Consider the following 24,259-nt stretch of genomic DNA (forward strand, 5'->3'; position numbering starts at 1 on the left):
ACTAGGTGAACTAAGATTTTTTTGATAATTGTGTAGCGCGTTTAAAAACACGTGCTTTTTCTGCATCATCCTTTTCCATTTTTTTCCATTTTTTCCAAGTATAATTGAAAATAATAAAATCAAAGAATACTACGTTGGCTAACGATAAACGAATACAGTCAATAGTCAGTCAGTATACGTGATTTAATAATTAATATTATTTTGTTATTGTTCGGCAGTGCCATTGTTAATAAGCTATTAAGCCATAAGATGTACACTGTACAGTGTACACCGCCTCCCCAGTCCCCATAGGTACGCCACACCAACACGGTTAGTATGTACTATGTAGTATGTACAGCGACTTGAATTTATTTATAGATACATTGCCATGAAATCTCCGATAGGACGGTAACATTTCCAAACAAGATTGTTTTAATTTGTTTTGATATTACTATATTAGTATTAATATATATTTTCAATTTTCATATTATATTATGTATAATACTATAATATAAGAATATATGTAATATGTACATTATAATATACTATAGGGGCCAATACGCCATGACATAATAATATTATTGTACAAATAGTTATTATTGTTATTGGGATAATATCTAGCTGGCGATCATTCGAATTTCGAGTTATTACTTCGTAGTTCGTAGACCGTCACTCGTACGCGTTCGTTCCTCCGATCCTCCGTAATTACTAATTTCTATCGTCTCTCGTTGCCATTGTTTATAAGTTATAAGTATAGACGTATAGTTTAACTTATTAAAATGGGAAGAAATCAAACTAATCCTGTTAGTAAGTTATTCTATACTTATAATATTCAAAAAAATGAATCGACGTGTAATATTAAACAGTGTCGACGACCAATACTAAAAGGTCGCCATAGTTACAATCTCGAAACGCACATAAAATGTAACCATCCTGAAGAATATAAAGTCTTGAAGAGCAAGAAAAATGAAAATACACTCAAAGACAAACGTCCGCTTGATGACGCTACTATAGCACTTCCATCATTAAAGGTAATTATAAATTAAGTGCATATACCTACTAGATATTTAAATATTATTTTAATGAATTTTATTGAGGATTGTATTTGTATGTGTTATATGTGTTTTTTTTATATCAAAAATTATAAAAATATGTAGTATTTATAATCAATGGTTATACCAAACTAAACTTAAAAGATACCTACCTATTTAAAAAATAGTACATTAATACCTACATGCCTAGTATTTGTATTTGAAATCAATTTGAAAAGTATATTTTACTATAGACTTAACTTATAGACTGCCTATTTTTTATACTGTTACTACTAAATAGCTATTAACATATTTATAATAGAAATTACTAATTATTAACCTTGCATATTTTAAATAATATATCTGATCAATAAGAAAAAAATACTTTCATAGAAACGTGGTCCAATAGATGATATGGTTATAAAAAGAAGTTTAAACATTGAGATGGACAAGAGTACATTATTAAATGCCTGTACGGAACTCGTTACTGTAAATGGCCGTCCTTTTACAATATTCAGCGATTCTGGGTTTAAGAAAATTTTAAACCCCTTAACTGAAGCTATCGGTAAAGGTAATTATATAATTTTTATCTAAGTTATAATATTATGTTATAAAATTAATCCTAAACATACTAATTTTTTGTTAACCATTTTAGGGTTTACTATAAATTCACATAATATTAAATCCCATATTTTATCAACTTCGGCTATAATAGTTGATAAAATAAAGTCTGATATTAAAAATCAGTTAATCAGCTTAAAAATAGACTGTGTAAAGCGACATAGTCGTTCAATTATGGGCGTTAATGTTCAGTACATTAAAGACACTGAATTATGTTTGTATACAATAGGAATGGTAGAAGTAAAAGAACAACATTCATCAGAAAATTTAAAAAAATTGGTAAATATAATATTTAAAAGGTTTTAAGTATTTTATACTTGGTAATGTTTAAATTATAATCCATTTTAGCTTCTTGAAATACTAGAAACATATAAATTAAATAAAGAACAAATATACACAATTACTTGTGATAACGCGGCAAATATGGTAAAGTTAGCACGAATAGTAAATGATAGACCAGAAATATTTGTAACGACGACTGAAAATGAACAAGATGATAATGATAGAGATACCATTGATGATGATGAGTCTGATGTTTATGTTAATGAAGGAGAACTCCTTTCATGTACCGATATTGAAAATGAACTTGAAAATGGTGAAGAACCAACAAATGGTAATTCAATATAGATAATTAATTTTATTACAATTTTCATAGTTTAATTATTATTTTAATTTTATACAGATGATATTAATATGAATATTGAAAATTTAGAAAATAATGTTTGTAATGCCCTGAATCCAGTAGCTATTACATCCTGTGTGCGATGTTCAGTGCACACATTACAGCTATGCATACTTCAAGGTTTTAAAACTGCACCAATTATGAATACTATCTCACGGGCTAGGGTTGTAAGTAATAATATCGAATAGTTGATAAAAAAAAATATATATAAATACAAATACTAAAAATATAAAAAAACAAATATAAATACTTACCTACATAAAAACCTTTTTTTTTTTGTAATATTTACATCATTTATTTTGTAAAATAGATTGTAAAAAAACTTAGAACTCCTAAGTATTCTTGTTGGTTGGCAAGGGAAGAGTTTAAATTAGCGATTCTGGATAATGAAACAAGGTGGAATTCATTATATAATATGCTGTTTAGACTATTAGAACTGAAATCGTTTTGTCAAAAATACGATGAAACAAATTTAGAGTTGAAACTTCAAAATAGTGAGTGGGAATGTTTACAAAGCATTGTAAGTTGTTTAATCCAATTAAATAATATTTTTTCTAATTCAATATGGGGAAAATTGTTTTAAAATCATAAATTGGGGCATTTCTTGTTTCCATTAATATTTATATAAATTATTTAATTGTTGCAATATTTAGGTTGATGCTTTGAAACCTGTGAAAATCGCTACAGTAGCTCTGCAGAAACAGGATTTAAATTTAGGAGATTTTTTTGGAATTTGGTGGAAGGCCTCTAATGGTTTGAAATCAAACGGCTCGATACTTTCAAAATCAATTTTAAAGGCTATGGTCGAACGTCAAGCAATTTTGTTAAAAAATGATGTTTTCTTAGCAGGTAATGTATATTGAATAAAAATAATATAAGTGTTTTATAAATTGTAACTGTTACATTAAGAAGCCAAACGAATTCTATTATTTGAGCAGTAATATTATCTATACAAGCGGTTCTTAAACTTTTTAGGACACATACCCCTGGTGAAACACTTAATCACATACCTCCTTAATAAACAAAATATCATGTTATCATAATCAATATATTATATTATAAATTAGTAATTACAGCTTAGATCATATCCTATGGGTATAATTGCTCTTACACCGAATTGTGTTCAACATTATCCCCATCACTTCAAAATTTTATTTAATATTAAAAACCTGTAGAAATGATTTATATTATAGGTACTTACTAGTTACTACATTGTATTATTCATTTTATAATTGGGGTTTTTGTATTGTGCCTAACCTAATTTTTATCTAAATGTTTTGATCACAAGCAGTTATTCTATGATAAATTATAACCTACAATATAAAATAATAAACTTGATAAACTATCTGTATACATTTTATTGGATTTTTTTTCATTTTAGCAATATTCCTTGATCCAAGATATCAATGCTTATTGGACGAATTTGAAATAAGCAATGGAATAAACCATTTAGTGTTAACTTGGAATGCTTTGCTCCAGCTCAGTAAATCTGAAGATGATTTAGATGATGAGATTAATTTTAATGACTCATATCCGGGTAAAAATAATTTAATGTTAATTGTATAAAGAATAATATTCTTGGTACCTAATGATGGCCTTAATGTGATTTAATATTATTTTGTTTAGCGAACAGTATTTCCGAGACTGAAATTACTGATGATGTTAATGATGAAGATGAATTTGAGTTGTTCTTATCTTCACAATCATCTGTATCCACCATACATAGTGATATAGAAAATACTAATAATATAAGATCACTTTTAAACGATTTTAAAAATGTTAAACGTGAACCTTATGCATCAAAAATTATGAACTACTGGGAAACACAAAAGTTAAGCAAACCGGAACTTTACAAGCTAGCCTGCATCGTCCATGCTGTGCCGGCCACTCAGGTTCGTAATGTTTTGTAAACATAACAAATTAATTACATTTGAAATATTACTTGTTATTGATGTCCTAAATATTTTATAGGTGAGTGTTGAAAGAAGTTTTTCGGGATTGAAGTTCATACTTTCTGATTTAAGAACTTCATTGTCTCCTGAACAGTTAAATGCGATCATGATAGTTCGTAGCAATACCAAATTCAATAAATCACTGTAATTTGTTACAATAAATTTGTTTTTAAAATAAAAATATTCTGTATTAATGAATTATAAATGTATAATAAGCAATGCTAATAAATTATATAATATCATAACATGGTCAGTTTCATAGAGTAGAAACTTAGCTGTATACCTACTACCTACTTATTAAAATGTATTTCTGAGTGGACACGCAGTGGTTAATGCTTATAAAAATATAAACTAAAAAAAGGACTGTGTCACACACTCACACTTTTGCCTATAATAAGCTGTATACCTATATATTAAACCCTGTTATGCTGAGAATGTATTGACATTTAGGAAATTATTTTATAAGTCATGAACAACATTCTGTTGTTGGATTTTGACTTTTTTCAGAGTTGAGATGTTTTAAACATATTTAATACATCTAAATTAATCAAACATGGTTTTGTTTTAAACGTTTAAAACAAATGATTTAAACATCATAAAAAAAAAACAGTTGTTTAAAACAGAAAAATGTATACTTATAAATTAATAATTAGTTTTACTCCATCATTAATGAAAAAAATATATATATAAATTAATATAAACTTGATAGGTAACAAACTATTTAAACATCACAATAGTATTAATTATTTGTTACAACTATTTAAACTTTTAAATACAGAGACTAATTTAGCAGATTTCTCAATACCTAAACGGTTTCTTAGTTTTGTATGAACTATACCATAAGTTGAAAATATTCTCTCGATGCCAGCTGATGAAGCACATGATGTGAACAGTTGCTTAACCATATCATTCATTTCCTTGGTTAAGTTTTTTTCCAATGCTGACCACCATGTCAGTGGTTTAATTTTTAAAACTACATTTTCATTGAACAGATAAAATTTGAAAGGAAATCCCTGTACAGTGTACTTAAAAGGTACAACCACGATTAACATGTCTGAAAACGTGGTTAAATTATACGTGGTTTAACTATAAATTAAAACAACTTTTTTTTAAAAATAAACAACATATTTTGTTTTAAACTCAATGAAATCATGTTTAAAACAGTTGAAAAAATCATTTTTAAAAAATCATGTTTTAAACCAAAAAACCATGTTTTAAACGATTAAAACAGTTTTTTTGATTTTTTTAAAAAAATTATAATTTTTATCAACTCTGATTTTTTACACGAACAACACAAAATATGTTATTGAAATATTTTGCTAAGTTCAAATATTAAAACACTGCTCTAGATTTCTGATTTATTCACAAAAATCTTAGAATAATACCAAATGTATATTATGTATTAATATAATTTAGTGTTGAAGTTTTAGTGGCCATCTCATTAAATGAAGAACTCTCTTTGGGTGCGTGTTGCACCCCCGCACGGTGAAATAGGTAGCTTAATATTTTCAACAAGTGGCGACCACGGTAATCGAAAAAAAATTAAAACCGAAAACGAAAACGGAAAAAAAAATACCGTTATTCAAAGCCGAAAACGAAATCGAAAAAAATAAATACCGTTATCCGAAACCGAAATCAAAATCGAAAAATATAAATACCGTTATCCAAAAGCGAAATCGAAATCGGAAAATATAAATACCGTTATCCAAAAGCGAAATCGAAAGCGGAAAAAATAAATACCGATATCCAAAACCGAAAACGAAACCGGAAAAAAAAATTTCGGTTTCAAGCCCTGCTTATTATTACAATAATTATAATAGTATTTTTTTTATTTATAAATAATATCTGATATGATATTATTTCTAATCATTTTGAAAGCTCGTCGGTCGATTAAATACTCCGTACAACCCTACAGCACTCTCGGGAGGAATCAATATAGCTGAAATGTGACTGACTATATGTACATTGGTACTATATAATACATAGTCCTCTCGTAAGTAAGTATATATACATAAACATATATATAATGTACTCGTGACTATTTAGTTAACGAAAGGGATATAGAAACAACAACTATTAAAATAAGTTCAAAGCGTTTTAAAAGAAAAAATAACAAACATTTCACCCAGCTTGAGTTGGCCGGTTATATATATCCTTATTATACTGCTATAATGTATTATTTTATGAAAACATAATATCGAAAGATTAATTATAGCGAATGTTTTATATTTTATTCTGTCGAAACGACGTAGGTACTCATCACTGCGCGTGTTTTATATATTGTATTATAATAACTTAATAGTAATAATTGACAAATACATTAATTCCAATATCAATAGACATAAAAAGACACTCGACGGATTGTGTATAGTGTGTACAGAGTGCTTCAGAAACAATATTATAACATTATTTATTATGCTGTTATCGACAATTCGCTTAATAATAATTATAAAATTTTATTTTACACATAATTATTGCCTATTATAAGTATACAGAAATTTAATTATTTTTTTTCGGAGATAAGTGTGCTGTTTTAATCATTTCATAGTATATAGTAAATGTATATTATGTATTTTATGTGTATTATGATGATGAGATAGAGATAGAAAGAGAGAGAGAGAGAGAAAGGAAATTCCATTAGATTCTACTGCACTCGCTCAAATATATAATATATATGTAGGAGTTGGGGGCTTAGGCTACAAATCAAAGCTGTTAAAACGGACAAATAAACGGCCGAGCTAGTCGAGGAGGACGTTTACTACGTGTTAGAAAACTGCGCTGCTCTGTGAATTTCAACAAGTGATATCTTTTACAAATGTTCTTTTATTGTGTAATTATTTATTTGTCTTCAGCGCCGCAACAATAAGTAACGCGGTAACAACGTCGCTGCAATCACGCTACAATAAATAATAATATATATACGTATATATGAGTCGATGATAAATGTGGTACACAATTTTATGGGATCGTAAATTTCCCAGACAACACTGACGTGGTTATATTATATATATATATATAAATTATATTGTCCGGTGGTTGTTTTGGGCCAGCAATAAAACAGAATGCAAATTAATATACCGTCCACCTCCTCTACGTGGCGATAGAATTGATGAATTTTTCTAAACTTATTTTAAAAAAAAGGACACAATAATAATAATAATAAGACGCCAGACAAGTGTCACTAACGCGCGCGTGATAAAACTAGGTTCGCGCAATCGTTCGTTTTGGAACCACACGATTATGCGTGCACATATTCATAAAAACTGAAAATGTTTCAAAAGTACGGTGATTTATTTTGATATTGAAATTTTTTTGAACCTATAATCAAGGCAATAAATTAAAATGTATTTAAACTTATAAATATACATATTATATAGGAAGGTACGGTTTTTAAAACAAATTGCTTTTTAAATTGTAATTACTTATATATTAATTATATGCGTAACACAATGTATCTATATATTGAGTATACATATATTAATGTATAATATTATTGTAATATTATTTATCACAACTATACATTTTACAAAACGACACCAAATAAATATTATTTTTATTTTGTGTAACTTTATAATGATAAATGAAAAATAAATTGAACATCCATAGAATAATAATTAAAATACATTGTGAAGATATAGGTGTAGTATATTACTAGATGATTACTATGGGCATTTGCTCATCCGCATTAATTCGAGAAATACGAACAATGAAAAGCATTAAAGCATAAAAGAAAATGTATCTACTTATATACCTACAGTTTGCTATACGTATACGTATGGTAAAAGGGTTTTTATGTATAGGTATTCACTTGGTTACAATAAAGGCGTCGAGACAATAAAAGTGAGAAAAAATATATAATAAATAAACCAACACTATTTGTCGATTCCCCCTTTTTTTAGATTATTTTCTCCCTTATTTTTTTACACGTCCGAGGCCTTGTATACAAGAGCTTTTTTTTTTTTGTCAATGACAAATGATCCGGTAAACGGTCGAGTATTTTATATACTTTAACATTTTATACGTTTACAAAAGCATTCGTATATATATATACTACATCCTTTTCCTCCCGCTCACTGCACAAATCACCCAAAGTCTCACAGGCACACTCGCACAGTATATATCAGATACACAACACGACGTCAATATAGACACTGTGCAAACAGAAACCGATTTTTTACTTTTGTACACATACATTTTTTTCGATAATATATATGTCCCAATAATACACATACACATATAACGTGTGTACATATATTATATAATACATACATGAATATTTGCAGTGCAGTGGTCGTGGTGGTCCGGGAAAATCGTAAAGTTATTTTTCTTTTATTCTTACTCTATATTTTTTCTTTTCTTTTCTTTTTTTATTATTTTTCGGCTACCGCAAAGGAAACAAAAACGCCGGTGGTGAACATCATCCATTATTCATCGTCATCAGATCCACTATATATATATATATATATTATACATTATATGAAGTGGCGGTGGCGATGTTTCTTTCTCAAAGTGTACACGCGTATATATACTTCAATCCGCGAGCGTGTATGTGTTTTGTTTCCATCAAAAAGCAAATGCGGACCGTCTGCTGAATGATAAACCAACTACGATATTGCTCTGGTGTACATTCTCTATTCCTCTGTGCTTGTACGTGAACTATATGTACGATCGACGATCACTGCACATTGACACAAACATACATATTATACACACACACATGATCGCATATCCGACATAGAGAAGCGACGTATATACGACATTAACGGTCGGTGTCGCATAAACTGTCAAATATTTTGTTCAGAAGACATAAAAAATACGGAAGATTACAAATCGAAAAATGTCATAGATTTCTTTATTTTACTTTTATAGAACTGCGACAATATATCAACATTGTTTTCACTTCAAATATATATATATACTCACAATAATTTACAATATTTCATTTTTTTAATTAAAGAAACGTTCGGGGCAACGTAGTATAGTGTATACATTTATTGGGTGCAAATGTACAATAATTGTACAAATATGTAATAAAAATAGAGGTCTTAACAGATCATAATAATATAGTAATAACCAATATTATTTTATCTCATTATATTATATTAATATATCATAGGTATAGTATATAGGTATACCTGTTCCGCGGGATTGTTAATGCGATTTACAGTATCTATCAACTAATAATAATATATAATAAACTCCGTTCGTGATTGATTTAAGCTCTACTAACCGACCAATTAACTATATTATAGTAATACCGTAAATTATATTTGCCATATTTCACATCGCGATGCACTCATCAGATATATACCATTATTGGATTAATGTAACTGCTTCGAAAAATGTCCTCAATGTAACAATTGACTTTAAATAGTAAAGCGTATTAAATATACGCATTTACCGTTACAACAACAATAATAGCGGTGGCACGCGTTGCGACGATGGCATTCTAATGCGCATTGCAGCGACGCGTGGGAGGACGGTTTCGGAATAGAGAAAAAATGCAATTCAAAAATAAAACAGGAAGCATGCCTTAAAAACTATGTTTAGGCGTTGTGTCCGGTTCTGGGATGATAACTGCAGAGCGAGCTCCGAACAACCAACACACAATATTATAGGGATCGTACGCCACCGGAAGTAATCGATATCTATATAATCAGGGCAATTGGCCGCGTTGCACAAGTGCACTCAGCTGATGGCATTGTCACGGCGTAACAATAGACCGTTTGCTTTGATGTCTATTATTATATACAGAATAATAATATATAGCCTCTGTACACATGACGTGATGTGCAAGACAACAACACAACAACCATAATAACGCGCGGGACGATTGAATCTCGTTTGTACAACAAAATACGACCAAATAAATATTGCGCATGTATGTCTATAATACTATGCACTTACTTATATTTAATAGGCATTTACTAATAAAAGGAAAAACGCGCCTAGTGGATAGGAGGAAAATTGTATTCGGAGCAACAGAATATAATACGCTAACAACGCGCGGACCGAATGAAAATCGCACGAGTTCGGGCTAGAAAATGAGGACTCTATTATATTTGAATCACTTATAATATAACCAAGGGAAAACGTGTGTGCGGCGAGAAGGCGATATAAATAGCGATTGACGAGAAAAAAAACTGTCCGATGTGAACGAAAGAAGAAACATCGTTTGTAGATGATACGGAGCAGATAACCCTGCGTCGCCGTCGTCCACGCGTATAGTTTGATAAAACATGATGATAAGGTGACGCGCAGCTTCCCCACACGAAGAAACTTTACATACTGCAGCCAAATGATCCGTACCGACCGCATGACGACTTAACCTTTTTGTCAGTCTCGAGCTAATTGTCCGTCAAGACCCCTAAAAGATACACGCTCTATGTATATGCTGCAGGTTCGAAAGGGGTTATTTTTATGTGAACCAAAACCGTAAAAAAAACAAACAGGATTTTAGATTAAAAAAAATTAAAAAACAAAACCAAAAGAAAATTAACCAGCTGATACACCTACAACTGTACTTATGTGTGGTACCTACTATGGTGACGTTGACGACCTTGCAAAGACGGACTAAACTTTGACTGTAACCGACACGAAAACTGCTATACGGCTTAAATAGGTGTAATTAAGAGATGTGTTTTTGTTAAAAAATAATAATAAACCCATTCTCGAGAGGGTCACAAACAAATGAATAACGAGTTTAGAGCGACACAATTAGTTCGAGACAATAACGAGGAGTTTTGAGAGCGACAATAGACGGTGTTTTATTGGTTTCATTGTTGTTGTTTTTTTTAATTTTCGCTTAAAAATACATTTGAACTAAACGGGTCTATTATCTCGAAAGCAACACCGAGTTCATAAATAACAAAATCGACTTAAACTATAATAATATTATAATAATTTGCGGTCGTAAAAAGGGTATTATTGGGTATTTGTATATCCGACATATTTAAAAATGTACGATAACGATAAATAACGAGGATTTGAAGGAATCATTGTTTGCTTTATCGTAGAACCCCAATGTCAATGAAATACAATAAAATACCATGTGGGAAGTATAGTGTATTATTATACATATATAGTGTGTTTTTGTAAAAAGATTAAACACAATGTCAACATATTTCACACATCCTCTATACGGGCTCTATAATACAGTATTGTAGATAATTACTATAACCGATCGCATTTGATGCAGCAAACGACGTTTTCATACCGTTTCAAATACAACAATATAATAATGCTATATGTCTATATGATAAGGCACTGATGCATCACACGTTCCCGTAAACGAAAACACATATTAAGGACGTTAATTACAATATAATAATATGAAATTTTGAAACATGCGTATGTTTTGAAAATTATTAAACAAAGTTGTGTTCAAAACCGGTCGGACAGATAGCGATCGTACATAAACTAGCGCCGCGGATCCGATCCATAAAGTCGATCGTGATTTAGTTGCAAAGTAGCTGGTAGGTAGCTTTGTCTAATGGTTATCACTTTATCAGTACAACTGCGCTGAATGGGTGGGTTGGAAATTGTTACTATTAAATTTGTAGGTATAGCCGGTACATTGCTTTGCCGCTGGTAATACAGTTAAGAGTGTATCGGCGTATTTAAAATAATATGTATTTATAAGACTTAAAGTGCGCGATTTTTATCGCGACAGACAAGAATGCATATCTTTTTTCCAGTTTTATTTGTAGAATGTATAATTACCGCCAGAGGCGAGTACCTAAGCGTTTCGATTGAAACATAATTGCATCGCGATATCGAGTGCTACCATACACTCGAACGTCTGAAGATGATGTTATTATAATACACAATATTAAATATGTACTGTATATTATATTCGAATGACGATAGCGGTGTATATAATATACTATTGTAACACGTAGTTTTTGTTAATAAACGATTACATTTTTGTCGGCATTGATAAGAAGAAAAAAAACTGAAAACGCATCAAAAACTCGACGTTTGTATAATAATGCGATTGCGGGCGGCCCGGCGAGATACTATTATATTACGCGGTACATATATGTTCGTGCCGGGCGGCGTGAATGATAATAATAATAATATAATGTGTTCACGTCTTCTCCGGTTTGAAACGTAAAATATCATGATACACCGGAAGAGGATTTAAAACTAATTTGTCATATACGAAACGAGAAACGGTCGTACCGTGGACACCGTTTCTTAGCCGTTTGGATAAAAATAGTGTTAAAATGAAAAAAAAAAAATGTGCTCGGAAAAAAGCGGTTTAGTCACGGTTTGTACGAGTTGCGGCCGTCCGCCCCGCCCGAACCGTCCCACACACCGGATCATATACGTTTATATTATTATTACTGCGTGTGGTTTATGACGGATCTATACACATACTGACGCACACACATACTCTCCACATACATACACATCGATGCTGCTAATGTGCATTTGCACACACTCACACGCGCAAACGCGGACGGAAACTTAATATAGAACAAAGGCTTTTTTGTTTCTAAGAAACTGCAACATGGCTGGGATGACACATCTGGTGAACATTTCAAAAAGAGTGAACGCCCGTACAATAATAGTTATTATTATCGTTTTTATGTTATTGTTATGGACAACATATACCGCATGCACTCATGCACCCGCTGCCGCCGCCAACTCCGACGAGGCTGCTGTTGTCGAGTCTTTGCGCTCGTATTTTATTTCACTCTTAATGTGCGCACATCGCACTCTGTAAGTACAATGTATAAATATAAATTATGTACACAATATTATGGGAATTAAAAATAAAATTAAACGGCCGATATTGCGACATACGACAATACCCGCGTGCGTGCGTGCGTATACAGCATATTATATATGTATGCACAGAAAGTAAAACAAATTTTTACATTTTTAAATCGTCCGAATCTCCGGGGCCCCGTCCAGCCACGCGCGGAGATAATGATATTATTTTATGCGTACGCGATGGACGGGGCCGCCGCCGCCGCCGCCGCCGCCGCCGCCGCTGTCGGTGAAATGTGGAAGCTATGATACGTCAACCCGACTCCATGTTATTATATATACGAAGGCTTTTACGACCAATAAAACGAACGATAATAAGACGGATTTACCGGTGTTTGTTTTAGCGTTTTAAATTGAAAGGATACTATTTTAATCCTTTTAACGCGCCCGCCGGATTGATACGCCTTTTACGCCGCAGTCGTCGCCATAGAAGTGTACATTGAACTCTGTCCAAAGAAAATAAACTAACCTCTTTACCACCGCCGCTGGACCGTTTACAAAAATAGATACCTTTTTAACAAACAACCCTTGTGAAATCGTCGTCACGATTAGTTAGATTGACAGAAGGACATTATTATCTCGAAACAAGTCGGGCGAATCATATAGGCAATTTCGATACTCTCTATTTACATTCTACCGTTATACAACATGTTTTTAATTCAAATAGCCGTTTAGATAATAAGACGAAATATATTAATAAATAAATTGGTATGGGTTATTGTGATATGTTCTTTTTTTTTTTTGGTAATTATTAGATATACTTGGATTATTGGATACAAAATACAGAGTTTTATGCGCATCATGATTCATGAATGTATAAGTATTTTCATAATATGATTTAATTACAAAATATCGCTTATAGTTATGTCTTTATTACGCGTACAACATTTGTTAGATTGTGTAGGCAGTGCTTATCAGCCACGTTCAAAGTGTATGACCGTAATATCTTGATAATATATGGATTGAAACAAAAAATAATAATAATAATAATATAATAAGATCCAAAAATTGAATGGACCAAAATGAGTTTATAATATTACTGATCTCGTTATATTACATACTATAAATTCTGTGATATATGAAACTTTTGTATTTATAATATAATTAGATGTTGTATACACAGAAGCCGTTCACTAAACATATGATACCGAATTAAAGTGATAAACCGCATACATGTAAATCGTATAGGACGTTATACTGCATTATATCGTAGGTGGATTTTACGGCCGAGAAACGGATATTATAAAGAGTGAGTGTGAATGTGCATGCTCGCGTGCGTGCGTATGTGTGTGTGTGTAGCATGTGGTGGCTATAAAGTCGGTTGATTTATGCGATTTATTAAGGAAGAAAAGATGAAATCCGTAGCAGAATTGGGGCTGAACCTTTGGTTGGCGGTGGTAGAATTTTTCGTTTTACTCTTTATTTAATTTTTTTGTTTCTCACAAACACATGTTGAATGTTAGCAACGCGAATGGTTCTGCTATGCAAGCAATATGTACGCAGGAGCTGCAGGAGGTAGCGAGGTGTAGGGTTTTCGTAGGACATATTTGGGATAATGGCAACGGTGGTGGTGCTGCATGTGACGACGGTACAGGAAGACGCTGACAAAGGACTTATATTTATTTATTTTATTATTTTTTTTTTCGTGTATTCGAAGTACCTAACACAATATTATTATTCCTCATCTACCAATAACGTATAACGAAAATTACATAATAATATGCTCACTTATGAGTTATGATTCAATATAGACAAAATTATGAACATTGCTGCAACGGTTTATTCGTAGGCATCAGCTATAATATTAGTATACCTATACTTATATGTAAGTCATTATTTTTTCACGTTAAATATTATTATGTTCGTGATAAGGTGAATTGCGCTTATCTCGTTATATGAGCTTGTGCTGGTTTTTTTTTTCTGGCAGCCTGACAGCAGCGGCACGACGTTTGCTAATTAAATTAATTTGAAATAGTTTTCCTACAGCATTATAATAATAATAATAAATTTTTATTATTGATATGTAGCCGCACATGTATTTGTAAATATAATAGTGCACCGAATTACACATAACCTCGATAGTATTCGGCGACGCGTTATCGGTAACATTAATCAGATAATTAATATTTTCTTAAGGGGTTTTTCGACGGTAATACGCAAATGTTTGTATCAAAAATGACTGTTTTGTTTTTTATACTTAAATCATTGTATAATAAGATAAAATAAAAAAATTGTAATAATATTATGATAAAATATATGAATATAATATATATATATATAAACATTTTCTGTGTATCTCCAGTTATATATATGCATAAGATGAGCGGTGTGTTGTTTATTATTTATAAACACAATCTTTTAGATACAATGTCATGCATGAGCTCGTGTGTATATTGTTTTTCTTTTATGGAAATGAGTCTCACGAGATTATCGAAATTTTAGTATCCCGAGTAGAATATAGAACAACCGCGTGCGGCTGCAGTTCTTATGTCCTTATCTATACAGTATATATAATAATAATATACAGAAATAGTGAAACCGTCGTAAAAACGCATATTATAATAATTCCGACTTCCAAGGTTTAATATCTTCAAGATGTGTGACAACAACAAATGATGACCGCATATATAGGCCCAGCAGCCAATATTTTTGGTGTTTTCAAAAAAAAAAAAAACCATCCCTCTACACGACGGCGAATATACTATAAAGATACGAGTTTCTCAACTACCACAGCACGCATATATAGGCAATTATATATTTTATATGTCGTCGTTAAAAAAAAAAAAAAACAACAACAGAAAAGACCCTGCGCACCCCTCAGGGCTCATTAAATATAGAAACCCTCAGCTGGTGCCGGAAACGTACGGAAATTGTATCGTTGTTGTTTTTATTGTTAACACGACTTTGGGATTAGCGGTGCGCTCACCCCGAGATAAATGAGATTTAACCGACGCACGCACACAAACACACAAACACACGCTCTATCTCTATTACTTCATTATAGGTTACGTCGTCTTCTCTTGTACATAATACATTTTTTATCAGCTGTATTCTGTACATAAGACTGATAGATGTACACGACGGATAATAATAATATCCTTCCGCGGTGGCGTCGTCATTTTTGATGCGCCTGCACAAGTCTATAGACGCGCGCGCACGCCCGCGTGTATATACCTATACGTTATACATATAATATACACTGCATGTACGTATAATTACTGACGATTATTAATTATCGTCGACTGTATATTATATTATATTACGCTCCTGTGTGTGTTATATGTGCCGTGTGGAATGCATGTGACCCCATCAAATAACAACAACGGTCGCCTTATTATTATTATTATTAATATTATACTATAAATATGTGTATTATATTAAATTATTGTACATGTACAGTACACCAATCCTTTTACAATGCGCTCCATTTATTTAAAAAAATAGAATTAAATAAAGAAAGAACACCCGAACACATACACATACGCGCACTATAATATAATGTATTAATGACGTTTGTCGAGTCAAAAACCGAACCTCCGTTAAAAAAATATTGCGCATAGGCGCACCGGTATTTAATATATTAAAATATAATGATAATAATATTATACACACTATTATAATAATATTTTTGACAATGAATACGCATTGTTTTCGTTCAACACAAGGCGATGGTGAGGTATGGTTTTTGGTATATCTAACGTCAGATGTTTTTTAATTCAGGTTAGCTCATTAATAGCAATATACAATTAAAATGTCAATATACGCATCTTTAAAGTTTAAACGATCAGAAATCGAAAACAATCCTAAGAAATGTTCGGGTGGTGAATATTTTAAACGGCATTGCATTGCAATGTGTAGCGCCCAGAATCTATTCACATTTTAAAAATATTGTATACATTGATAATCATTCATTTTTCCAGTGAATTTCCCGCGTCAGTTTCATTTAGATATTAACAATTCAAATAAATACTCTTATCTGATATGAGAACATGCACTTCTTTACTCATTACAACACGAGATCATTTATTTTAGATGATTTTTAGTTACACCTTAACGCAAACATTTGGATCTTTTGAAAAAATATAATGATTTTTTTAGTACGTTAGTTAAATTATAAGTACCTGCCAATTTAGCTATTTTTAAATATGTTTCGTCAATAATTAGGTATCTAAAAAACTAAGCGTTTATTTAAATGTTTAAATCCTAAATAATAAGGGATGGAAACAGCTTACTAACACATGTATAGAATATACGTTTCTATGTGTACTGTAAAATTTGAAAAAAAAATGTACCTATATTATAATGTATTAATGTACAAGTCGTATGATGAATGATGATACCATTATATAAAAAACTTTCAACACTATTTACCAACAATATTCTAAAATGTGAAAGATTAGTTTTTTTATATTTTAGCCTAGAATTTATTTCGAGTTTATTTTTATCACGATATTATACCATATTATGATGTTACTATATTTTAAAAAAACAGCAGCTAACCTTATATTTGCAATGGTTTTTACAAATTAAAATATAATTTATGATTATTATTATTATTATTATTATTATTATTATTATTATTATTATTTGCATACTATTGATGACTTTTGGTACTACTTACCAGCTTTGTTACTGCATTTAACCAACCGTACACAATTATATCAGTTGGCCTGCAATATAGTTTTCATATATATAACAATTTTGTTTTCGATTCAAGAAATATCACAATAGACGGTATAATATTATGCACAGGAAATAGGTCCCATATCATGTATTATTACCTATATATTTTATTATTAAACGTTACTCTTGCACCATTATGTAAAATCCTGATGGTTTTTTTATTTTGGTTAACATCCGTAGCAAAAATTTAATTTTTTGTTGTTTTGTTTTAAAAAGACAATCTCTCTACCCCCGCAGTATAATTAAATCATATATCTTGGAAAATATTTTATGATATTTTTTTCTTTTAATTGTTAGTTACAAAAAAATTCTGTTACTCTGCCACATTATTACGGTTAATGTAATAATGTGACATTGTCAAGGCAATGTATATGCATGTGCTAGTGACGAAGAAAAACGAGTACGGATTTATTCGCTAAAAATACGGATTTTGTTTTTTTTCACCAAAAATCATTCAGTAAATGCAACATAACAACAGAGGACGCGCAACTGTGTTGTATTAAAGACAATTAAAAATAGTAGTATCTAAATATAGTTACTTCATTGTGCGTTCGAATATAATTTTTATAAAAAGAGAAATGGATTGTAATATTTAAAAATTAAAAATATATCTCGTAGAGAAAAAATGTATGAAAAGAACATAACCCTAGAAAAGTTCTATTTCAAATTAACTACTAACTTCATAGTTAAATAATAAACGTAGTGATAAATGCATAAATACTATAAAGTGATTGAATCATTCTAATTATTATAACACACCATTTTTTTGTATTGAATAATGATTTATAGGTACCTACCTAATTAATGTTCCAAATATTAACATTTATGATACTATATAACAATATCAATAGGCAAAGTAGAATATTATTTATGTTTATTATACCTACTTATATATGTAAGTAAAATGCGTTTGATCAAATAATTGTACAACATAGTAAAAATACTACAAAAACTGTTTAAATTGTGATCAAAAATCTACCCAATATATGAATGTAATATTGGTTTAAAAATAGATATACAATTCACAATAGATGAAGATATATATTCATAAACCTAAATGTCATTTACGTTCGTTATGAAAAAGTTGCAAGTACATTTCGAAATAAATGCAAAGGAAATGCCTTATTTTATATAGTTTCCAGTATTCGATTAAAATAATTTCGAACTGGATCTAATAAGTCGAAACTCAGCGATAGAAAATAAATAAATAATTTCAAATATTATAATAAATTGATACCTAGGTAAAATTTTTTGGAAATCGTTGACACCTTAACTTAAACTAAGTCTTTTTTTATGGGTAATACAATCTAACAAAAAAAAAACAAACCCAAAACAAATTTTTTAACGTAAGAATTTTTTTAATAATTATTCAAGTATAAATTGAGATGTGTATAATTATAATAAAAATTTAAAGTTACGATATTATATTTCAAAACAGCAATCGATTAAAAATTAAAATAACTAATATAAATATAGAAAAAAGAATTAGGATGTCTGCGGATCTACCATAACAGTAATTAGCTTGAGTATCACTGAACATCGTTATATTTAAATGATGACATGGCGTATACAAGTAACAAATTGCAGCGAGCTGATGAATGAACTTAAATAAAAGATTTGCTACAACCTTACTATACGCTATTAAGAAAATTAATAGAATACCCATGCAATAATAAACAAAAATCCATTAAAAAAAACCATTGAACAGTCTCAGAAGGACAGTGTATTCTTAACTTTTGTAAAACATTGTCTTGTAAATGGCACTTGTATTTTTATTTATTTAATATTATAGGTACACACAGTTTAGATATTTTTTCTCCGGTTAGATACCGGTGATATGGACATATCATGTTAATGAGATTAAACGACGCGTCGAAAAAATCGTTTGAAACTGGGCACGCGAATTTGTATATTTCCCTATTTTTTTTTTTTTTTTATTAGTTGTCGGCACATTTACCAAAAGATGAGAACACCGGAAATTCGTTAACGTCGTCAATCTTTTCATGTGCGGACCTGCTAAACGGTTTCGGTCAGTTTCAGACTATAATAAACTCAGTTCATAAAACTTCATCATAAAACAAAAAAAAACTATGTTTAATTCATAGTTTTTTGTCAAACAATACGATATTTTTTTCTTATGATTCCCACCGCTACACTAGCACCACGAGTTATTTATTTTATTAGCATTTTTAAATATATTTTTTTTTTCATAAGGCACGTGCGGGTGAATTTAAACACGCCTCCCGATCCTTGGTGACCGCAACGCCAAGTCACTTACGACAGGAAAACATCAAAGAGCCGATGTAGTGTAAAAATCGCAACACCTTTGTAAACGTCATTCAGACAACGTAAGGGTCCATTGCCACAGCGGTGTGCAATGATGAATGAACAGAATATTATGATAATTATTAATATTTCTAATAAAAAAATTAATATATTTATATACCTTCACAACATCAAAGCGACCAGAGTTAATGAATGGCTGGTTAAAACGCATAATATAATAATACATAATACATATGAATAAAATATATAACAATATAATTATATAATATATTATGGTCATATGTCGTTGTTACTTGTTTATGTTTTTATAATTATATTATATATATATATCATATTGTTAAAATACAAATAATATCATTGACACAACTGATTAGGCTATTAAAGTGTGTTAACGGAAACGATAAAAATTAACGGATTAAAATACCAAAATTGTTGTGATAAAAATTTCAATTTTTTTTTCTTAATAAGAAACAACCTAAGTCAACGATTATTATTTTGGGTTATGGCCACGTGAACCTGAATAAAATAAATTGAATAAATGGTTGAATTTGTTTTCAAGTATTCCAAAAAGTACCATATAGTGATATAAAACAAAAGTGCAAAAAATAGTAATAGGTATACCTACAAACAACCTAATTATTGTTTCTTTTCTATTGTATTGATTTTTTTCTAAGAAATTTTAGTATAAGTGTAATTAGTTTTTCAATTAAAATTCTGATAGTTATTTAAAGAAGCATATGTTTCTACGAATTTATTCCATAACTATACTATAGTTAGGTATAATAACGAATTTTTATTGTTATTTCACGAATTCATTACGTTAAGTTCGATTTAATTATTTGAATATTGGTCTACGACAAAATTCAAATATATGACTTACAAAATTATTTAGTACTGTATATCTAATGAAAAAATATATTCAAAGTACAACTCATACTTAATGATAGAGAAATTTAACAGATAATAAACAAATAAAAAGAAAGTACTTATCAGGCACATGATAAAATAAATATAATTCCTATAATCCAGAATAATAATTTTACACATTAAAGACCGAAGATTTAAAATCATTTATTTCTGATAACGAATCGTAATGTCACGATGTCTCACGATTGTCGATTGTTATTTCGATCACTAATTTTATTAATTTTGATGAGATTCTGCAAAATTTCAATTAAAACACACCATGCAGATAACCACGATCTATGGGTGGCCATATAATATATTGCTAAAATTATTTTACCAGGTATACGTAGCATATTGTAATAAGCTGACCACTTACCGGAATAACTATTGTGAACGGAACAGATAACACCGGCCGGCAGAGCCATTGGAAGATGGAAATGAAATGTGAATAATTGTCGAAAAAAAATGAGAATAGTTCATCGACAGCGGGCAATCATCATAACGCGTGACGATGAAAATCGTGCGGAACGGAGTAAAAATCGGAAAAAAAATTGTTCGTCGGAAACCGGCGGGTTTGGGTGGGAAAAGAAAAGTGTCGCCGGTGCGTGGGTGACTCGCAGTCTACGGACGCGCGACGGATAGATAAAGAGATCGAGGGAGGAAGTGAGAGAGAACGTTTAAACGCGGTTTGACCGTCGAATTACGATAGTGGGAATTACGGGGGAGTGAGAGAGAGGTGTGTAAGATTTCGGACGAGCCGGCAAGCGAGCAATTGCGCGGGACGTACTGGCGCGCGTAATACGTTTGAGCACACCGTAAGCGCGCGACGTACACCGACTGACTGACTGACTGAACAGTTCGCCTTCCCGTGGCGGCGGCGGCGTCGTCGTCGTCGTCGTCGTCGCGTCCGTCGGAGGGCGGTTGGCGGCGGGCGGGTGGACGTTCGGTCGGCTGCGGGTGCTGTTGTCGCCGTCGACCATGGGGTGCAGGGCGCGCGCGCGTGCTCGTGTGTGTGTGTGTGTGTGTGTGTGTGTGTGACGGACGTTTCGGGCGCCTCCGTTGCCGGTGGTGGCGATTTTCCGTACGTACGCCGCACGCCCCCACCGCGCAGAACGCGCGATGTGTCTGGCGCGGTGTGGTGGGGTGGCCCACACCTTTTGTCTTGGGCGAATCAAAAGGTTGGAAAACAAAGAACCGCCGCCGAGACGGTCTGCAGGCATGCGCCCCGGCCATTGTTACGGGCCGCCGACGACGACGTCGCGGCGGCGGCATCAACGACGGTCCGGCCCGGCCTCCTACTACTACTATTATTACTTCTACTAATACTACCACTACTACAACTATTACTATTATTATTGCTGCCACTGCCGTACGACTATTATTGCTCCTAATACTGCAATAACATAATAATTTTACCATCGGATTGTGCCATCACATCCACTGTGCATATTATTTTGCAAAATAGGACAAAATAGTCCGTAATGTCTAAGAATGGATTTAATGAAGATTTTTTTTTTTAAGCATATAATCATGAGGGTCGGCTGCCTTGGCAACTTCTCTCCACCCCCCCCCCCCCCCCAAACCAAGATCTCGAAACGAAAATTTTTATAGTACGGTTTATTTTTGATAGATTAAGATATAGGTACCACAGATTCCTTGACGTATATTTTTGAACGTAAATACTCGTGGTGTTCCTGAATTGAATAATTTCTGGACATTATAAACACAAATCCACGTCATTTAATAAATATATATTTCAACACAAAAATTACAAAACATTTATCAATTAAATTGGATTATTAGAATATTGGAGTATGTCACAAAAGTACAAATCCTATATTATAAAATACATTACATTCTTTGCTCAGACTTTGGAATTTTAAATAATAAATTATATTAAGTATTCACCATGTGAAAAATATAATATTAAGATTGAACACAATAAGATATTTTATACCTAAAGTTATTAAGGATTAAGGTATATATAAAACCCTATAAGTACAAGTGGGTAGGTTTATTGTTTTAACACTTTTTTTTTTATAAAATAGCTAGAGTAGTGTTCAATCTGACAACAGTCTGTCTTGAATAATATAGTTACAATATTGTTATTATCCAATTTTTTTATTATTATTATTATTATTAATTGTTTTAGGTATCAACAACGAGGTTATTATACAAATAATATAATCCGATTTCTTTTCGTTTGTTCATTATTAATTTTCGAGAAGCACTTATCTTTATTATTATACTGGAACTTTTTTTTAAACAAATTTTGATATTATTATGTTTTGTTGTTAAATACTAAGCTTATACTTGTGCGTTTTAAATTGTGCGTGTGTGTGACCACTCCTATTCCTACGCATGTATACTTTCTATCATATACAAACTAAATTCTTATCGTATAAATATCTACTCATGTCACTATAAAGTATACGTGTATTAGAGGTATATATAGAGGCAATCGTCTCAGACGTTTACAATTTGCATTTAACGCGCACCTATTTACAAACAACATATTGCTGTTACTGTTGTTTTTGTTGTTGTTCAACGACCTGCAATCATCGAATGTTTTTGTACCTATACTATATATAATTCTCATTAAAGTACTTTCTACCAAACACACATAATATATATGTACATGTGTGCTTAATCAAATCCTCGTTGCCTGTCGTTCATTTAACCAACACTGTCATCTGTATCCGTTAATGATATTTAGATAACTATACTAAATTTTATTACAGCACGTGAGCAAATAAAATCGTTTCATAACTTTTTAGAATTATATTCATATATTATTATTATCACTTCGTTAATTTTCAATTAAGTAATATTACCAAAACCCTCGGATAATTCTTATTTTTCTAACTAATGTTCAAAATATAATGGAATATATGTATACATATATATATATATATATATATATGTAAGTCATTATTATAATTATTGCAGAAATTAACATACATATATCATACTAAAAGATGATATATAATCGATTCCGTTACGTTATAACTTATATAGTTCATTATTGAATATTAAACTGTATCTATATACCTTAAGTTATTTTATACGTATATTCCACTACATTAACATGATGATTAATCACTAAATATGTAGTCAGTTGTATTTATATAAAAAAAAAAATTTATTGACATCATCGTCATGTAATTGGTTAGAAAAAATGTGTTTGTTCCTCAAAATATCTCTGTTTAAGATTAGCGTCATTGAGTTCATAAACAAAAGACAAGATGTTCATTACAGAATACATTACATAATTGCTATCACAATAAAAAATATTCCAGAAAAAATAGCAACCACAGATAAGAAAAATGTGTGAGGTAAAA

At 31.1% G+C, this 24,259-nt stretch overlaps 2 protein-coding genes across 5 annotated transcripts in view; one reads left to right on the forward strand and one right to left on the reverse strand.

Annotated features, from left to right (window-relative positions):
* Positions 1 to 24,259, reverse strand: part of Sox102F (transcription factor Sox102F) — a 183,261-nt gene that overhangs the window by 46,237 nt on the left and 112,765 nt on the right. Inside the window, exon 1 of one of the 4 annotated variants that reach the window (XM_089225956.1) lies at positions 21,295 to 21,764. The exons of the other annotated variants lie outside the window; for them this stretch is intronic. The gene's annotated coding sequence lies outside the window, so the exon portion shown is untranslated. Of the gene's footprint in view, positions 1 to 21,294; positions 21,765 to 24,259 lie in introns of those variants that run through there. 4 annotated transcript variants of the gene reach the window in all.
* LOC149055891 (uncharacterized) lies at positions 558 to 4,446 on the forward strand. The gene is made up of 10 exons (XM_089226358.1): positions 558 to 1,010; positions 1,404 to 1,581; positions 1,666 to 1,910; positions 1,980 to 2,244; positions 2,314 to 2,480; positions 2,624 to 2,833; positions 2,967 to 3,162; positions 3,695 to 3,850; positions 3,940 to 4,205; positions 4,285 to 4,446. The coding sequence occupies exons 1-10, from the start codon at positions 759 to 761 to the stop codon at positions 4,411 to 4,413; spliced, it is 2,064 nt and encodes a 687-aa protein (XP_089082484.1). The 5' UTR covers positions 558 to 758; the 3' UTR covers positions 4,414 to 4,446.

The sequence above is a fragment of the Diuraphis noxia genome, unplaced genomic scaffold (genome assembly GCF_037042655.1).
Source record: "Diuraphis noxia isolate RWA-SAM2 unplaced genomic scaffold, SU_Dnox_SAM2 contig0004, whole genome shotgun sequence".
Classification (NCBI taxonomy): Eukaryota; Metazoa; Arthropoda; class Insecta; order Hemiptera; family Aphididae; genus Diuraphis; species Diuraphis noxia.